The sequence below is a fragment of the Mastomys coucha genome, unplaced genomic scaffold (genome assembly GCF_008632895.1).
Source record: "Mastomys coucha isolate ucsf_1 unplaced genomic scaffold, UCSF_Mcou_1 pScaffold21, whole genome shotgun sequence".
NCBI classification, from domain to species: domain Eukaryota; kingdom Metazoa; phylum Chordata; class Mammalia; order Rodentia; family Muridae; genus Mastomys; species Mastomys coucha.
The window spans coordinates 101,209,898-101,230,475 of NW_022196904.1; the positions used below are offsets into that span (position 1 = coordinate 101,209,898).

The window sequence follows — 20,578 nt, forward strand, 5'->3', positions numbered from 1 at the left end:
TAGATGTTCTTAGTGTCTCTGACTAGAGCTTGTCCTGTCCCTGCTGCCCTGCAAGTCCCCTGCGACTCCTGGCTGGGGCCTGTGCCTCCTGGCTGGCTGCTCTGGTCTTAGAAACTCACCAGAGAGGAAATGGCAGCTCTCGCCTGAGTCTCTGGCTTAAGGCACTCCCTGGAGGTAGGCCCTCCACTTGCAGGGAAGGGGCAGAGAAGGACAATGATCCTCCTCTGTCACTCGAAAGCTGAGAGGATCCTGTCCCTGCCACCCTGCGGCTTCCCTGGGACTTGTGGGGCCTGTGCCTCCCGGCTGGCTGCTCTGGTCTCAAAAACTCACCTGAGAGAAAAAAAATGTCTGCATCTTTGGATTCCTGTAAGGCCATAGGTGCACATTTACACCACTTTCTAAAGTTTTTTCCAGCATTTCCTCTTCTCCAGGCTCCATCCTACACAATGCTGCTGCCTCTGCCTAGCCAAACTCTGAACTGCTTTTCAACTCAGTGAGCCTACTATGTGCTGTTTGGCTTTCTCCTTTCTGTCTGTGGTTAGGAAAGGACCTCAGGGCAGAAAGCATTTGCGGCCATTGGACCTCCTGTGTGGGTTCCTATTCTTCTCTGTTGCCTGTTGGTTAATATCTGGAAAAAGATGCTTTACATATTTTGTCCTGAATTCTCCTGCTTTCTGGTGGGAGGTCAATCCTAAAATCAGTTACTCTAACATAACATGGTGGAGCGATGCTGCAAAATGTTTTAAATTTACAAACTAAAAGTGAACTTCAGCATAGTTGGCAACTCTAGTGACAGAGGAGAGACTGGATGGCATGAAACTATGAAGTGGAAGAGATACGTTATGGTTAGCATCCATCGTTTACATTTTTGTTTTTGTTTTTGGTTTTGGTTTTGGTTTTTGGTTTTTTGGTTTTTATTTTTTTCTTGAGACAGGGTTTCTCTGTGTAGCTCTGGCTGTCCTGGAACTCACTCTGTAGACCAGACTGGCCTCCAACTCAGAAATCTGCCTGCCTCTGCCTCCCAAGTGCTGGGATTAAAGGTGTGCGCCACCACTGCTCGGCCATCGTTTCGTTTTTGAAATTAGAAAAAGTTGTAACTCTGCACTTACAAGTCTCCCATAAATAAAGGTCAATTAGGCAGTTTTAGTAACATGAAAATGTTGTTGAGTCGTGATAACAATGAATGAAGGCAGGTGGTGAAGACAATTATGATGCTAAGTGTTCATTGATAACTTGACTGGGTGTAGAACCACCAAGGAGACACACCTTTGGGTCAGCTGCAAGGATGTTTCTAGAGAGGGTTAGCTGAGGAATGAAGACCTACCCTGAATGCCCATCAGTGGACTGAGCTAGTGGGCTAAATAAAAAGGGGGACTCACAAGGAGGGTGTGGCTGTGTTCATCCCTTTCTGCTGCGGATACACTCAGAGGTGAGTGAGTGAGCAGCCTTCCACCAACATGCCTTCCTTGCTACGATGGACAATGGACAGTATCCTCAAGCTGTGAGTCAAAGCTCACAAATTCTTCCCTCAAATTGCTTTTACTTTTTTCTTTTTTCTTTTCTTTGTTTCTCACTTACTTTTTTTTTTAAAGACAGTCTCAGCTCAACTGACTTCAACCCCCACCCCATCCCATGTAGCCAAAAATGACCTTGAACTTGTGGTCCTACTGCCCCTATCTCTCAAGGGCAGTGCTGAGGATCTAATGCGGAGCCTCCTGCATGCTAAACAAGCACTATGTCAGCTGGTCTCAGCCCTTAACTTGCTCCGTATCAGATATTTGGTCACAGCAATGAGAAAAGTGAACAAAACATTCTAACCGGACTGGAGATATGGCTCAGTGGTTAAGAGCACTGACTGCTCTTCCGCAGGTCCTTAGTTCAAATACCAGCAACCACATGGTGGCTCACAACCATCTGTAATGAGATCTGACACCCTCTTCTGGTGTGTCTGAAGACAGCTACAGTGTACTTACATATAATAAATAATAATAAATTTCCATTTTGCTTATGGTGTAAGGAGGTCAGAAAACCATGTCAGTAGTCAGTTCTCTCTTCTACCTCACTGGTAAAGGCTTGGCAGCAGGTGACCTTACCAGATAAAAGATCCAAAAAAAAAACCCAAAAAAAAACCAAAAAAAAAAAAAAACCCATTCTAACCATTCCCCATAGCTGCCTCCCATACACCAGGTACAGTCAGGGGCTTGGATTAATTGTCTTTGCTCTTCCACAGTAAATCTGCTTGTAAGAATCAGGACAGTAGGGTACAAAGTGGTTCCTCGAGCTCCTACACTCAGCACTCAGTGTCTCTCCCCCTCCCCCAACCCCACGCCCATAATTTAGTGGCTGGAAGCAGGATGCATCTCTGCCTAAAAGGAACACAGCCTCCTCCTGCAATGATGCCACTCTCTGATTCTGTCTTTACCTGAGCTTCCCATCTGGCAAATTAAAGTGGAAAACAGCAACCACCCTCCCCTGAGAAGCTGGGTTGTTATATGCATGTTTTGTATTATTTTGTTCTGAATAACAGCGTATGTAAATGTGTTGCTGGAGGTTAAAATTACCCTTATTTTGTAACACTTGGCTGCTCCCACTGGGGTGAATAGTTGAAAATTATAGGGAGGCTGGAGAGGATGTTAGCTGACTTGGAATTACTTCCCTCCTTTCTCCCCACCCACTCCACAGTTCTGTGTAGACACAAGCTGCCGCTAGAGCATCCCTTCCCATGACTAAGTTCTAGCTGGTTCTGCTGTGCAGCGAGTGGCACGGGTTAATCCTGGTATTAGTATAGACTCCATCAGGTGTATGTGCAGGGGCAGATGTTCTTGCTGAGAAAACCGAAAGCCGCCTGTGGCACCTGGAAGCCCCACCACACCCGCTTCCCAGCCAGATCACAAAAAGGTGTTTGGTCAACATGGGCTCGTTACCGTCCTGGGCCTTCCTGTTTGGAGCTTGGCATGGCTCTTCAGGTTTAGCTTCCCCACGGGCCCTGCTTTGTTGAGCCGTCCCTATCTTAAACTGCTTTTTCCTGGCATTTGAATCATCCCTTCCATGATGTGATAATATCTGCAAGTTAGGAAAATAAAAGTGGCATTTGTTTAGCCATAATTAATGAAATATTTATGTTGCATGAGGCTATGTGATAAAATCCTTAGGCTTAGGGTCCTTTTGCTTCTGATTACATTTGGGATTTTTTTTTTCTATGACCAGACATTCTGACGCCAGCTCTTTTACACTGAGCAGATGTCGTGTAGTAAAAATGGGTGCCAGATGCTGTGAGCCGCAGAAGGGCGATTTGTTTAAGAGCTGGCTCTGACTTTTTTTTTTTTTTTTTTTTTTTTTTTTTTTTTTTTTTTTTTTTTTTTTTTTGCATTCAATTACTCTGCTGAACAAACGTTACCACGATCATTTAGGTAACTCAGCTAACTTCAGATATGCATTTTCATAATAGATTTTGGATTCAAAAGCAATGTAAGCAAGGATCCTGCCCCAGAAAAGGGTGTTTAAGGACTTCCTTGATTTCTGCATAATACCTTGTTTTGTTTTGTTTTGTTTTGCTTTGTTTTGAATGTGAGAAGAGCTCTGCAGAGCTCTTGGCAGGAATCCAGAAATGTAATTAACGTGGAGGGCCAACTTTTCAGTGGCCCTGAGGTGCTGCTTTCCCAGGCTCCTGGCAGGTGCAATGAGGGGCGGGCAACAGGAAACCAAGGGGATGAGAGAGGAGAGAGGCAGCTGTGAGGCTCGAAGCAGGAAAAGAAGCCAGCAGTTTGGTGAGGTCTCTGGTTCTTGTTCCAGGCCCTGGAGCTCCAGTGACAGAAGCCACCTCTTCTCCCACCTCGTCCTCTGCAGAGGAAGACGTTGACTCCCCACTTTCCTCACAGATAAAGGTAATATCACTCGCAACACCATACAGTGGCTTAGCTAGCTGGCTGGGGCTCCTTACCCATCCAGGTTTCAGAGCCAATATGGGCTCCAGCTGCAAAAGTCCTCAGGAGGATCAGGCCACATTGCATCTGAGAAGTACCCTTCTTTATATCTGGAACCCCCAAGACTTGTCTTCTTAAAGACAAAAACCTCAGCACACATGGAAGAAGGGGGAAAAGAAGACATATTGACTTAAAACCATTTGGCAAATGCAGTACTTAGAGTGGGCTTAATAAGTGGTCCAATAAGCAAACCACTGAAAAATTTCAACAAGCAGATGTGTATTTCCCCAAGGGAAGTGCAACTTCATTTAAGACGCACTAGAGGCAGATTGCATGGAAAATGTTATGTTTATTCTATTCAGAGCTTTGAAACGAAGCATGCAGTTGCACAGAGGCACGGATGTACCAATACACCTACTGTGGATCTGTGGATGGAACAACCTGTGTGCCACTGGGAAGGCAACCACCATCTTTGCTTAGTGGATGTTAATATGTCTGGAGAGCACTTTCCAAGTCTCTCTTACCAATGTAGAGAAAACACAATGTCATGTGTCTATAGATGTGTCTATATGTCTAATACACAGAGACATGTTTGCCACAGAAGCCCACCATTGTTTTTTTTTTTTTTTCAGCCATGGGACTGGAGCTTGTCCCATGACCAGACTGAATGTCTGGTCCTCACATGCTTCTGGGGTAGACCAAGGAGCAGCTCACTGTTCTCCTGTTGTTTACAGTTTTGGAGCAGAGAGGATCTAGTGAGGGAAGGGAAGAACCCAATTTATTCACCCATACTCAACTTTTCCATATCTAGCAAGGGAAGCTTTGGCTTAGGTTTAAGTCAAGGGGTGGAGGGGGTGATCTCTGACTCCCTAAGATGCATGTGAACAAGTGAGTATGCACACACACACACACACACACACACACACACACAAACACACACACGGGAGGGCAGGAATTTCTTTTACTGTGGGCTTCTTGAGTTCATTGAATCCTCACCAGAAATGATTTGTATGTGAATTATGTTACTTTGATTTCTGGGGGTTCCTTACCACCCCTCACCCCCTCAAATGACCCTGGGTTAATCCTATATTCAAATGAGACAGATCCCAGTCTCCATTTTCTTTACTCTTGTGGAGAAAGAATAGGCTATCAGTGACCTGTGGAAGTAGCAAGGCCATGCATCCTATGCCAAAAGAACCTCACAAGCAGCTCCTGCTCATCCTGCTGGCCTAGCACATGGCTAGTTGCCACTTCGGAGTGCTAGGTGGTAAAGCATGCCCATGGCACCTCCTGATGGGCCCCTCTCTTCCAGAAAACCTTCAGGTGGGAAGGAAGGTGTTTGGCCTGTGGGTTCTCTGTTTGTTTGGTTGCATTCAGAATGGGTCCCCAGCCAAGGGTCACAACAGCCTGTTCAGATGCACAGAAAGCTGGAGGCAGGATGCCTAAGATAGGAGTTATGGCAGCTGACCCTTGGTTCTTCCCTCCTCCTGGACTGGCTCTCTTCTTGCCGAGCCCTAGCTTCTTTCCTTGACTTACTACAACATCACTGTGGAGTGGATAGAATAAAAAACTCATGTATAAAGGGTACCTGAGTATTTGCTAGAATATGCCTTAAATAGAAGATAATAATGACTTTCTATCCCCAACCTTGGTTCTGTTCTACACACACACACACACACACACACACACAAACACACACACACCCAGGACTTCACACATGCTCAGCAAGCACTCTGCCACTGAGCTGAGCCCCGTGGGGTGGGTATGCTTCTGGAAATCTGCATGGCACTGATGTGGTCTACCCTTCTCCAGATGTCCTAGTTTACTGCGATGAACACCAGGACCAAAAACTACTTGGGGAGGAAAAGGTTTGTTTCAGGTTATAGCTTACAGTCTATCATGAAAGGCAGCTGGGACAAGAGCTAAAAGCAGCCATCTGAACTGAAGCAGAGGCCATGGAGGAACACTGCTTACTGGCTTGCTCTCCATGGCTTGGTCAGCCCATTTTCTTATGCAATCCAGCAGCAACTGCCTAGGAGTGGCACTGCCCACAGTGAGCTGGGCCCTATCCTATGTCAATCATCAATCAAGAAAATGCCTTCCAGACTCTCCAACAGAACATCTGTTGGAAGCATTTCCTCAATTGAGGTTTCCTCTTCTCAAATGTCCCAGCATGCATCAAGTTGACCAAAAATTAATCAAAACAACAGAATTTGCATTCAATTATCTCCATTTTGAGGATAATGACACTTCTATAGGACTATAGGACCATAAAGTGGGGGTCCTTGATTGCCTAGTATGTGGCATAAGGAAAGGCAGTAATTGCCTATGGGGAAATACTCACCTGGGCTCAGTTCAGAGCTCTGCCCATTACTAATTGTTTCAATTCGGGCAGGTTGTCTTTCTGAATTTTGATGCTCATATTTGTAGGGATGTACCATCTGAGGAATAAAAGAGACACCATGAAGTAATTAGTTCATGGTCTGGCACACAACACTCTACAAATGCTAGAATTTACAGTGTGGGGTCTTGTGATGGATGATGCTGAGATGCTTGTAAAATAAACAACCCAGATCTCCATGTGGGCTGAGTGAGATCAGCTCCGGGCAGAAAGCACCCCTGAGACCTAGCATCTCTCACCCTGGTCCAGACTTCCTCTAAAGATCCTCGATGATTAATAGAGGGTCCCCCATGCTATCTCCAAAAACAAAGATGAAAGATCCATGTTGGGACCTAAAAGCCAAGGTTTCCTCCCAAAGATCTAAAGGATTCTAAAAATTCTAGGACAAATTTCATCTCTGAGATGGAGCACTTGGGAGGAAAAGGCAGGTAGGTCTTTGAGTTCAAAAATACCCTGGTCCACATAGCAAGTTCCAGGTCAGTCTGGGCTATACTGTGAAACTGTGTCTTACTAAGGATGATGCTACGGCTGTTGCTGCTGCTGGTGGCAATTGTGATGCAAAAGTTAAATGGAATTTTAACTCCATTTTTTATTCACAGCTTAACTCCAATGCCACATGTGGATAGGGGCATTCATGTTTCACATGGGACAGACACAGGTCATTGTCATCACTACAGAGAGTCCCCTTGGATGCCGTCATGCTAAATGCTCAGCAGTGGCTTGGAACCATGTGTGGAGAGGGTAGAAGGCTATGATGAGGGTTGGTAAGTGTTAATGTTAATCCCTTTTTCTTAGTCATGTTTTTTTTTTTTTCTCTGTTGGTTTGTATAGAAGAAGATACCCAGAAGAAGACAGAAGCTGGAGAAGCAGTTAGTTAAGCAGGAAGAATTGAAAAGACTCCATAAGGCTCAGGTCAGGAAGCAAACATGGGTGAGAGCCCCAGGCTATGGGTGGGAGCCCCAGGCCCTGGGTAGACACCCCAGGCTCTAGGTGGGAGCCCCAGGGTATGAGTGGGAGCCCCAGGCTATGGGTGGGGCCCTAGGCTATGGGTGGGCCCCTAGGCTATGGGTGGGAGCCCCAGGCTATGGGTGGGCCCCCAGGCTATGGGCAGGAGCCCCAGGCTATGGGTGGGCACCCCAGGGTATGAGTAGGAAAGTCTTTCAGGAATCATCCTGTACTTAGGGAGATGAATGAGGGACAGGCCTCCTCCCTTCTCTGAGAACCAGGAGTATGACCATTCTGAAAGTCCTGGCCCAATTCCCAGTAGGGCTCTGGCATGAGGAGCCCATCTGAGTCACCTTTCATCCACAGGTTTGTATCCTGCAAAGTGAGGCTAGCGCATGGCCTTGGCCATCTTCATGAGCCCTTATTCCACAAAGCAGTGACCTCAGTTTGTCCCTAATGAGGACAGAAGTTATCTGCCAGCTCCTTGACTGAGTCTCTGCTGAGCTAATAGTTGCTGGGGTCTGACTCTATTTTAGGATTAGTTCAAAGCCTGAGTACCTAGAACTTCCTGACTCAATGATTTTACTCCAAGCATTTCTGTCCATATTGACATGTCTGACTTTATCACAGATGAATAAAATAGATGCTGTAAATATTGTCCCTCTCTGCTAGGGACTCCAAGTCTAGTCTGAGGGACAATTGCACGTTAGCGTAAAAGGATGTAGAACAATCATGCCTGTTAATCTATGTAACATTCTTTTACTTTCACCACTGTGCCCTTTATCTGGCCATGTAGTCCTATGCACTAGTCAGCTTTCTGTTACTGTAACAAAATGCCCAAGACTTTAAAATGGGAGAGGTTTGTTTGGATTTATAGGGTCAGTCGTATTAGTCCATGGTCAGCTGGCCCCATTCTGCTTTGGGCCTATGGGGAGACCATATCACAGCACAGAGTATAGAGTGGGATTTACCTCATGGCTCCAGAAGTAGAGAGTGTGAGAAAGCAGGGAGTTCTTTATATCCCCTTCAAGGGTGCACTCCCAGTGACACAGCTTCCTTCTGTCAGATCCCACCTTCTAAAAGCTTCACTGCCCCTGGGTTGCACCCTCAGCTGGGAACTCAGGCTTTAATAAGTGGGTTTCTGGGGAACGAGCACTGTGTTTGCCGGCCACAGGCCTAGGCGGCTCAAACAACGGATATTTCTTTTCTGGTTGTTGAAAAACCCAGATCAAGCAAGGTGTATCAGGCTGGGGGCCTGCCAAGGCCTCTGCTCCTGGTTGGGAGGCAGCACCTACCAACTACATCATCACACGGTCTTTTGGAAGTGTAAGGAGAGGGGACTGGAGAGAGCTTCCTCTACTCATACACGTAGGAGGCCTGTTAGATCAGGGCTCTACCCTATAACCTCAGTGCTCTCCTAAAATACCCTGTCTCCAATATAATCACCCTGGGAGTTAGACTCTCAGCCTATGAACTTAAGAGCAATTCATTTCCCCCACCCCAGGACAACTTCACAGCTGTAACTACACAATGATCCATCATAAAAATCTGTCTCCCTTCCTTAGTGACTCGGTGCCTTACCAGTAAAAAAAGATGGCTTTATCAAGATATAATCCTCTTTCAAAGCAACAGAAAAAAAAGTTCTGTTATCAGCAGAATTCCCACCTAGTTTTTCAGGCTTAAATACTCGTAGTTGGGGCAGGAAGAGCCAGGTGGCTGCTCAGGTTCCTGAAGGGTCTCTTGGTGCTGGAGGTACCTATGATTCTGGGGGAGATTTAGAAGGACAGGAGTTAGGAGGAAAGGGGAGCATAGAGATGCACCGCCTGCCCAGATGGTTTGTGGTTTCTTGACTGTTCCTGTTCAGCTATGTGTAAGGTCTGTCCTGCCAAAGACTGTGCCCTGGGAAGCCTGGTGCCTGAAAGCACAGAAGGTTGCTGGAGTTGAACAAAGTTTACTAAATTTAAATTAAATAATAACTTTGCTCAACTTTCCTTCCTAAGAGACTCCAAGAGAGTAACAGCTAGAAGGGAAAGTAAGCGTGCCCTTCTAAACCCAAGCACAACCCCAAACTTAGCAAGTGCTTAGGGGGTCCATAAAGCGCAAGTTGTGAACTTTATGAGTTCAGCACCTGGTATTCCTGCTTCATAACTGGATGATAACAGATCTACAAGTGCTTCTGTCATGGCAGCACCCTGGACTTCAACCAGTGGTACAAGGCAAGGGCGGGTGCCATTTATAGGTCGGATAGAGGATGATCTGAAAAGGACCATTGATCCTCGAGTGGGCCCAGGTTTCCCTTTTCAGGGCATCAGCTCCTTCCTGCAAAATAGAACCTGAGCCCCCTGGCCACTGAGCCCATGGTTGTACCCAGGACTCATGAGGACCTCTAGCTAGGGCAAGAGCCTCTCACCTAGGACTCCAGTGTAGTGGGCAGTTTTGACTCCTCTGTGGATGTCAATTGCACATACACAGATGCTGTGCTCTGTGGCTCATCCTGGGGACAAAAGGAACAAGCCCCAGAGCTGGGGAGCTTCAGCGTCTCTGCCAAGTGAATCAGGGCAATAACAACTCAGGTGACAGCTGGTAGCAGGTTCAGCCACCTTCTTATGTCTTTCCACATCTACAGAACTCCCTCATGGCATGTGCTCTTGGTCTTGCAGGCCATCCAGAGACAGCTAGAGGAGGTGGAGGAGCGGCAGAGGACGTCAGAAATACAGGGCGTGAAGCTGGAGAAGGTGCTGAGAGGAGAAGCAGGTAGAGTTGGCAGGTCCACCCCTCAGGATCTAGAGTCTGGATCCAGAGTCTAAGAGTAGCATTGTCCTGGCTACTTTGGTGAACCAAAGGCATGTATCACCTGCAGATGATAGGTCAACACGAACGAATGCCACTAAATCTACTGCCTTATACTTTTAAAAAGAAAAGATGCATTTTTTTTTATTTTATGTGTATGGGTGTTTTGCCTGCATGTATGTCTGTGTGCACCATTGAATGCAATGCCCACAGGGGCCAGAAGAGGGTTTCAGATTTCCTGGAGCTGGAATGACAGATGGTTGCTAGGGACCAAGTGGATGCTAGGAATCTAACCTTTGTCCTTCTTAACTGCTCTTAACTGATGAGTCAGATCTCCAGTCCCATGCCTCACACTTGAAACATGAAATTACTGGTTTGGTCTGAAATTCCCCCTGGGCATCCTCTGCCACTTTCTGCATGAATCATCTTTGAAACTCGAGAGGTTGAGAAAAATCCAGGAGGAATATTTGTTATGAAGTTCAAGCAATATTTGTTATGAAGCAAAGCCCAGAGTTCAAGTCCTGGTTTCTAAGGGGATGGCTCATTGAGTAAAGTGCTTGCTGTGCAAGCATGAGGACCTGGGTTTAAGTCCCCAGAATCCATGTAAAAACCTGGGCACAGCAGCACATATCTATAATCCTAGTTCTGGTGAGGCTAAGACAGGATGATCCCAGGAACTTGCTGGCTGACTAGTATAGCTAAAACAATAAGCTCCAGGTTCAATGAGAGTGCTTGACTCAAAAAATGAAGTAGAAACTGACCTAGGAAGAGACACAACATCAAGTTCTGGCTCCCATATACATGAGCACACAAGTGCAGAAGCACACACAACACACACACACATGCACACACACACACACACACACACACACACACACACACAAAACCAATTTCTCAAAAAGCCCTAGGCCAGAGTTTATGGTGGAGCAGAAGCCAGAACACAATGTGTTCCTTTTCTTACTGGATCACAAATAGATTTCCTTGTGCAGAGAACCTGCAATGGACCAACTGGAGCACACTCCTTTTGCTACAATGATGACTTCCTTACTGCTTGGACGGAGTCATAGATGTCTCTCCAGCCCCACTTAGGAATTCTGGTAATTCCACTTAGGAAAACTGCCCTTGTTTGGTGTTTTGTATAATACTATTCCAGATCAAGGAAGCTCTAGTATTCATCTTTAGGGACCTCTTATAGTGAGATGCCCAGAAATGAAAGAAGAAGCCAGCAAAGGAGTGTGTCTTCTGTGCTGGTACTGGAACATTGCTGATATGGGGCACTGTGGGAACCGTGACTTGCAGATGTCACAGAGCCTTTGCTGGGCTAGGGAGGTCCCTCAGCTGCTAAAGTGCTTGTGGCGCAGGTGTGAGAACCTGAGTTTGGTCCCCAGAACTCACCAGGTGTGGTGGTTCACACTTTCAATCTCAGACCAAGGCAAATGGAGATGATCAAATCCCTGGGGCTCAATGACCAGCCAGCCTAGCTTAATTGTCAATCTCCAGGATAAAACCAATGCAGACAGCACCTTAAGAATGAGGTCCATACACACACACACACACACACACACACACACACACCTTTTCCCCCTCATATACACATGAACTCTGTTTAAATTTGTTTCCCTTCATGAAGACTGAGTAGCAAAGGGATGCCCCTCGGCTGGTCTAGTGTTTGCCTAGGGCTCTTGATGAGATCTGGGATTTCATGCTACCTATTTTGGATGGGCATAGTCCTTGGAAAATCACTCACCCAACCTCTTAGATCCCTCACCAGAAAAGTGAGCTAACCCTCACAGTGCCAGGTCATTTTGAGCATTCATGTGCCAGTGGCATCTATCTGTCCAAGTCGTTCATACATGTAGACAGTCAGCAAACGCTACCCGATATTCTACAGAACATTCTTGTGCACATAAGACACTTTAAAGGAAATACCCATCCATTGCCAGAAACTTTAAATTATAAACAGCAAATGTTTAAAACTTGTTCTGAACATCTCCCCCAGTCTCCAAAAGCTATTTGGAGCCATACCTACAGAAATGAGGCCAGCTTTCAATGTTGTCAAAGGTGAATCAGGCCGGCCAAAAGATGGATTCTGTTCATTCCCTTTCTATACCCAGTAAACTAATTACCCTACTAGGCTTATAGATCTTTTTCTCATTGGATGTCCTTGTGAAGGTGACAGATGGAAACTAACAAGGGACTAGCAAGCAATAAATAAATAAATAAATAAATAAATAAATAAATAATGTCAGGCCTCAGATATTGGCCTCAGAGAAAAACAAGAAGAAGCTCTGTTAACCAGGCCATCAAAATGAAGACTTGCTAACGTACAGTTGGCAATGCTCATATCAATGCTCTGTGGTTCAATAGTCTATATAGTCCCTTGAAGAGATTGTCTTGCAGCTCAGCGAATGACCAATGCTTTATTGGGTTAAGTTGTATTTGAGCTGGCCTCTGCTGCTCCCATTCAAGTGATTTAATGAGAATTATTTAATAGGTATTATTAGGATAATTAGACAATGATCACAGTTAGGCAATAATATTGAGTGATCAAGGTTGTGAATAACCAAATTTAGAGGCAGGCCTGCAAAGAAGGAGTAGGCTGCAGACAGCTAGGCGGGGCCCCTCTATAATGACTGGGGGCAGCCTGAAAGGGTCTTTTGTGACTGGGAGTTATTCATCAGGCCCATTGAATTAGAGGACTGTGCAGGGGTGCAGGGTGGGGGGGGTGCAGGCCAAGGACCCTGACGTCTGAAATGAGCTCTTCATTGTCATGACAACAATTCTGGCTTTCTTTTAATTTTTTGTTCCGCAACAGTCAGAAATGAGTTGCCCCACCCCAACCCACCCCAGCATAGGGTTCCCCCATCCCACCCCAATTTGTTCAGGAAAAGGAAACAAAGTGAAGCAGAGAGCTAACCATCCACCCAGATGACAAATCAAGATACACAGGATGTCTGTGTGTGGTAGGTATCTTGGTAAAGGCGAGCACAGAACTCCTGTGCTCCCCTGTGCCCAAGTCACACACACACACACACACACACACACACACACACACACACACACCCTCTGTGACCTGGATGCCCTGCACCCCACTGCCTGTGAACAGTCAGACCTGGCTTTGCCACCTACTTGGATTTGTCTGGGTTGAGACACTAGACGATGTTAAATGCTAGAATCACAGTATGCCCCTGCAAGAGACTACCATGCAGGTTTAGGTAGTCTGGTGGAGTCTGAGATTTCTTTCCATGTCTGCAGACAGGCGAAACTAGATTCAAAAGAAGAGAGAGAGGCCTTAAAGAATGAAAGGTTTATTCCCAGGGAAGGTGCGTGAGCAAGGTCCGTCTCCCATGCAGCCTTGCTCCCTTCAGCCGGCAGTTTCTCCATCCCAAGGATAGCAAAGACAATGCAGATGCTGGAGGCTGCCAGCAGAGGGCAGCAGCACATACATTATGAATGATTTAATGGCCCTCCCAGCCAGGAAGAGGGAAGTCATTTGTCTGCTACTCTGTGGTTTTCATCTTTGCGGCTGAGGAACCCAAGAAATGCCAATTTCCTGCCTTATGTGCCAGTGAGGGGTTCTGGACAGAGCACAGGGATGAGTCAGGAGTCCCTGAATGCATCTTGACATCACCAGCATTCTGCAGCTTCTATTCTGTCAAATTTTCCCATCTGTTAAATGGGACTAGTAAACGAACCCTCCTTCTAGAGATGGTAGAGAGAGATGAAAGAGGAAATGATAAGGGTGGGGCAGGGAAGAGAAGATGAGGACTAGAGTTCAATCCCCACATTCTTATAAAACCCTTGATGTGCTGAGGTGGTAGAGGCAAGAGGACCCTGGGCTGACTGACCAGTTAGTTCAGCCATATTACTGAGCCCCAAGTCCTAGGGGGGTGGGGGGGAAGAGGGAGGGGGAGAGGGAGGGAATGAATAAAAGATCAGTTAAGTGAAGCATTTGATAAATGGGCCTGTCACATCTTAGAACTTCACAAGGATGAATTCTCTTTTGTTTTGAGTTTCTCTCCATCCTTATAAAACCCAGTCAGGTGGTCAGTCTTAGCTTGAATCCATCTGTCTACCCATTCATTCACATACATTATAACTAAGTCTCTCTCCAGATGAGTTTAAGCTGACTTCTACATGCATATAGTCCATAGATTTCACATGTTTGTCCATATACAAATCTTGAAGGAAGTCATGCTTAGTGGCTCAAGCCTGTAATCCTCTCAGGAGGCTGAGGCAAGAGGATTAGAAGTTCAAGGCCAGCCTGGGCCACATGCTAAACTTGTCTTACAAAGGAGGAGAAAGAGAAGGAGAGGGGAAAGGAGGAATAATTTCAACGTAGATTCTGAAATTTTGTATTACATTGATGTACTTATAATTTCATGTGTGTGCATGGCACACATGCCTTGGTACAACATGGCATACAGAGGGCAACTTGCAGAAGTTGATTCTCTCCTTCTACCATATGGCTTCTTAGGATCAAATCAGGTTGTCAGGCTTGGTGCAAGTGACATCTCACCAGCTGGCCCATTTGTTTGTTGTTGTTGTTTTAGAGATGGTGTGTGTGTGTGTGTGTGTGTGTGTGTGTGTGTGTGTGTGTGCGAGAGAGAGAGAGAGAGACCTATGGAGGTCAAAAGAGAGAATTAGATTTGCTGGGGCTGAAGCCATAGGCCAGCCAGCAAACAGCAAGTACTCCTACCTTCTGAGCCAACTCTCCAGCCCCCAGTGTAGATTCTTATTATCACTCCCAGCACAACAGCAACTGACTGAAACAGATCAACGAAGAAGACAAAGCCTGTGGTGTGGAGAGCTGCCTGTTTGACAGTCAGCCATCATTTGGGAAGGGGGTCTGGGGAGCAGATGTCCTTTAGATAATCTCTGTAAGTCTCTGAATGGAAGAGCAGCGAGTCCGAGGCTACAGTCCTTGCCAGCCATCCCATGTGATCGATTTCTGTGCTTCAGGAAGCAGATCAAGGGAAGAATGAGATCTCCACGACTGTCCAGTACAGGTGGACCATAGGGGTGGAGCCAAAGATAATGTTAACCCTGTATTCAAACAGAATATCATTAGAAAGGAACCGAACCCTTACAGAGGTTTTCCAGAGTCACTCAAATCCAAAATTACGGAAGCAAGCAAATAGTTTGGCCTGATTTTCCCCAAATCCACAGAAGGCATTGCTGAAGTCCAGTGCTTGCTTCCACCACAAACATCAGGAGCAGCATCATGGTGGCACAAGAGGCCTGGCCCCAGGTCCCAGGGTGTGACGCAGTGGGTTCCAATGGCACATCAAAGCTAGTGCCATAGCTAGGGAGCCCAGGGTAAAGAGCAGAGCAGCCTCTGTACCAAGCAGTTAACGAGTGGGTTGTACAGTCAGTGCTGTGTGGGGTTCTGAGCTGCACATGATTCTCTTCTTGTAGAGTCACAGGAGAGGCCCAGGCTTTAGACACTTAAACCCACGTGCATATGCTCACACTGTACAGAAGACAGCCTCATTCACAAATATCAGTAGCCATGGGTTACGCATCCCCTCCATCCCCAGCTTCAGAGGCTAGCCTGAAAACACAGCTGTATCCTTTTTTATGGCCCATGGGCCACATGAGCTCAAGGACAGCTAGAAATGCAGCCCAGCACAAATCATAAACTTAGGCTGTGAGGTTGTTTGTTTGTTTGTTGTGTCTCTCATGTGTGTAATTATCTGGTGTAAACTTTGTAAATGGTAACATCCTGTCACAATGTCAAAAGATTGGTCAGTGACCTCTTTGAGAGCTGTGTTGAAAGACTAGAGATAATCTTAAATTGATTGTTTAAAATAAAACAAATAAGTATAGGAGAAATGATCAGGGCAGACAAAGATATGACAGAGGTTCAAAAGATAAAAATAACTGGATTCAGTGAACGTGAATCCAACTGATTGAAAAATTAGATAATCAAGTGAGGTTTTTTTTTATAACTACCAAGCTAAAAAGTAAAGAAAACCTTATGATATTTTCAATACATCAGCAAAGATCATCTGAAAAACCTTAATACCCATGGCCAAGTGAGCTGGCTTGGGGGCTTAAGATACTTGCCACCAAGTTTTGTTCTGACAATCTGAGTTTCGTCCCCAGGACCCATATGGTGGAAGGAGAGAAGTGACTACCTCATGGTGTCCTCTGACCCTCACAAGTGTGTGTGCTCACACAATAATAAATAAATACAATAAAATTCAATATCTACTTAGGATTTAAAAAAAAAAGTCTTTCAGCAATAGAACTTAGTCCCCAGACCCTTCTGCAGACATCTGTGGATCATCATTGTAGTATGCAAGGAGCTGTGGGGGACGGTTATTCCCTAAGCTCTGGGGGCTGAGACAGATAGAGACTTCTGTGAAGCCATCCTGTGTGAACGGAGCAGAGAGCTCATGAGAAGTCAGAGGACGTAGGTTGACATGTAGCACAATTGGTAAAGCACTTGCCTGCCATGTATAAACAAAATCCAGAGTACAGAAGGCAGGACTGAAACCACAGGCAGTCTGAGGAAGGTGCCCCTTGCAGTGCATGGAGGGTTCCGCCATAGCCACTCGAATGCCAACAAGTACCAGTGAGCATATCCAGCACTTTACCAAAATTGCAGTGAACAGTAAATTAGCGCAGATTCTAAGGAGGGAAAAAAATAATCACATCTAAAGAACTGATTCTGAGCTGGGCAGTGGTGGCGCACACCTTTAATCCTAGCGCTTGGGAGGCAGGGGCAGGTGGATTTCTGAGTTCGAGGCCAGCATGGTCGACAAAGTGAGCTCCAGGACAGCCAGGGCTATACAGAGAAATCCTGTCTTAGGGTAAACAAACAAACAAACAAAAAAATTGATTCTGAGCCAGACAGCAAGCAAGTCTGGTAAAACCACACACCAATCCACGCTCAGGAGAATGGCAGTACCTCAAGAGGAAAATACACACAAAACCAGCATGGCTTTAAACAGATGGTACATTTTTTTATTATTATTATTTACATTCAGAAAACAAACAACTGAACACTATATGCCAGTCACACCCAGGTAAACAAAGACTAGGATACACCAGGCTTGGTCACTTGAATTTGCTGTGGAGGGTCACTGAATTTCAGTAGAGACTGACAGAATTTGCTTTGTGGTTTTGACAGCACTCTTGGGCAAGATTAAGTCACTATAAATGACAATTAACAAGTTGGTTTGTGTTAAGCTTTAGTTTGTTTTGGTTGATTGGTTGGTTGGTTTTTCTAGACAAAAATCTCATGGAGCCCAGGCTGGCTTTGAACCAGTGATCCCCTTCTTTCCACCTTCCAAGTGCTGGGCGAGGGGTAGGGGGGTCATCATGCCCAGATGCTAAGTGTTGACTTCACTATGGTAAGTGGCATCTTCCCACTGTGTCCAGGAAGATCCATGATAAGGGTTCAGGAACAAAGAACCTTGACAGAAGACCCAAGCAGAGGATAAGAGGAAGAGTTAGATAACTGAACCATCCTGCTCATGGCCAGAAGCCACCTTGCCTTCTGGCCACAGCCCTCTAGCTGGAGCCTGACTCCAGGTCAGGAGTCACTGCTCTGTGGGGGAAGGGCTTTGCCTGTGACAGCTGAACCTACTGGAACAATAGTAGACATGGGAAAGCAGGGAACCATTCACGTCTTTGTAGATGGTCTATGCTATTGAGGACATTTCTAAGCAGGAAAAATACAAGTACCACTAGGGTGCTGGTGGTGGTGATTTCAAGTTGTTAGAAGACAAAATTTTATGGTTTTTCTTTTTTTTTTTTTCTTTTTTTTTTACCACCTAGCTGAGATTTAAAGATGGAAACTAACCCTTAGGAAGCTATACACCTAGACACGGGGAGACAGAATGAGGAGTATTACAAAGGGACAGTTCACTAAAGTGCTACTACGTACAGAGCATTGTGTGGAGCCTTCCCCACTCATCCTCTCATTTAGTATCCCTAACCAACACTCAAGGTAGCACCACTAGCCTCCTCATTTCAGAACTTGGGGAAGACCGAGGCAGAGAGATAAGAGGTGACTTGAAGAATATCACAAGTCTGACTGACCCGGAAGTCCATGCCCTTCCACTCTACTATACCCACCGTGAGAGGTGACACTCCCTAAGCTTCACAGGACCCACGAGGGCAGAATGTGATAGGGGACAATCGGTAAGCGGAAATTATGGGAACACTTCAGTGCACTATTGGAATTAAGAGGGCAAGATCTCCCAGTATCTGACACTGAGAAAGCAGGTTTCCTGGCATCTTAGTTACTCTCCTGTGATAGAACACCTCGACAAGATAAACATAAGGGTTTATAGTTTCAGGGGGATTGAGTGCATCATGGCGGGGAAGGCACGCTGGTGGCTGATCATGTGGAATCTGCATTCAGGAAGCAGAGAGCAAACAGGGAGTGGAGCTAGGCTATAAAGCCTCAAGGACTGTCCCCAGTGACCCACTTCCTCCAGCCAGCCTTGGCCTCCTAAAGATTTCACAACTTCTCAAAACAGCTAGAGGTCACGTGTTCAGCTCCATGAGCCTCTAAGGGATATTTTATGTTCAAACCATAACACCTGTAAACCTTTATAAGAAGCTGTATCTACAGATTCCCCCAAAAGGACTTTGTCTACTAAAGAACAGAAGACATTAAAAAATTGAACCAAAGCCAGTAAGATCACCAATTAGTCTGCTGATAAAGGAAAACTAAGAGGCTCGGTTCATCTTGTGTTTGCTCCACACATGTTGGGGGAAGTCACTGTGACATCTAGGAAATGTCTCCACCATGACAGGAGTTCCAGAAGGACACATAAGATAGAAGCAGGGACACATCATCAAGGCAATGATCATCACCTAACTAGACCAGGGCGGGTCCATGTAACCAAGCAACTGAATTTGAAAAACAAAACCGAAAGATTCTCGACAAACAGTAAAATAGTGCTTTAAAGCTGTTTCTTTTGGATTGAGGACAAGGAAGGGGAAGCCCAGGGCTGTGGCAGATGGTATCCTGTTAGACGATAAGGAAAGACGGCATTTCCAATTCGCAGCTTTTCTGTTTTCTCTATCATGGAAAATGGTTCTTAATATAGAAACATTAAACAAACATCTACAAGAAATTGACTCTGGATAGATGATAAAGTGGAAGAGCTGTGAATTTAGATTTTTTTTTTTAAAGAATTTACTATTTTCAAATTGTATGTGCTTCTGTGTGTGTGTGCCTGTGTGTGTACCTGTGTGTGTGTGTATGTGTATGTGTGTGTGTGCCTGTGTGTGTGACTGTATGTGTGTGACTGTGTGTGTGTGCCTGTGTGTGTGTATGTGTATGTGTATGTGTGTGTGCCTCTGTGTGTGCCTGTGTATATGTGTGTGTGTGCCTGTGTGTGTATGTGTGCCTGTGTGTGTGCCTGTGTCTATGTGTGTGTGTGCCTGTGTGTGTATGTGTATGTGTGTGTGCCTCTGTGTGTGTGTGTGCCTGTGTGTGTGCCTGTGTATTTGTGTGTGTGTGCCTGTGTATTTGTGTGTGCCTGTGTGTGTGCCTGTGTGTGTGTGCCTGTGTATTTGTGTGTGTGTGCCTGTGTCTATGTGTGTGTGTGCCTGTGTGTATGTGTATGTGTGTGTGCCTCTGTGTGTGTGTGCCTGTGTGTGTGTGCCTGTGTATATGTGTGTGTGTGCCTGTTTGTGTGTATGTGTATGTGTGTATGCCCCTGTGTGTGTATGCCTGTGTGTGTGTGCCTGTGTATTTGTGTGTGTGTGCCTGTGTCTATGTGTGTGTGTGCCTGTGTGTATGTGTATGTGTGTGTGCCTCTGTGTGTGTGTGCCTGTGTATGTGTGCCTGTGTATATGTGTGTGTGTGCCTGTGTGTGTATGTGTATATGTGTGTGCCTCTGTGAGTGTATGTGTGTGTGCCTCTGTGTGTGTGTGCCTATGTACGTGTGTATATGCCTGTGTGTGTATGTGTGTGTGTGTGGTGTATGTGTGTGTGTCTATGTGTGTGTGTGTGTGGTGTGTTTGTATATGTGTGTATGTGCCTGTGTATGTGTGTCTGTGTGGTGTGTGTGTATCTGTGTGTGTGTCTATGTATGTGTGTATATGTGTGTGTGCCTGTGTATGTGTGTGTGTATGTGTGTGTGTGCCTCTGTGTGTGTGTCTGTGCCTCTGTGTGTGTATGTGCCTGTGTATGTGTGTACCTGTGTATGTGTGTCTATGTGTGTGTGTGTGTGTGTGTATGTGTGTATGTGCCTGTGTGTGTGTGTGTGTGTGTGTGTGCCTCTGTGTGTGTGTGTGTATACAGGGGCCCCACAGAAGAAGGGTTAAAAGTATATACTGTCCTTGCAGAAGACAGTTCATTTCCCAATGCACACATCATAACTACTTAAAACTCCAACCACAGGGCATTCAAGCCCCTCTTCTAGACCCTAGGGCACCCACACTCATATGTACTCAACCATGCAGAGACTTTAAAAAAAAGAAGAGCATGTGTCCTTGTTACATGTTGCAGTATTTTTTGGGTATATGCCCAGGAGTGGTATAGCCAGGT

At 45.8% G+C, this 20,578-nt stretch overlaps 1 protein-coding gene across 7 annotated transcripts in view; it reads left to right on the forward strand.

The window, feature by feature from the left end:
- Mical2 (microtubule associated monooxygenase, calponin and LIM domain containing 2) overlaps positions 1 to 20,578 on the forward strand; it is a 199,742-nt gene that overhangs the window by 170,163 nt on the left and 9,001 nt on the right. For all 7 annotated transcript variants that reach the window (XM_031387896.1, XM_031387900.1, XM_031387897.1 and 4 more), the window contains 3 exons: positions 3,793 to 3,884; positions 7,156 to 7,236; positions 9,930 to 10,023. In XM_031387896.1, the coding sequence (XP_031243756.1) occupies positions 3,793 to 3,884; positions 7,156 to 7,236; positions 9,930 to 10,023 (267 nt within the window). The remainder of the gene's footprint in view (positions 1 to 3,792; positions 3,885 to 7,155; positions 7,237 to 9,929; positions 10,024 to 20,578) is intronic.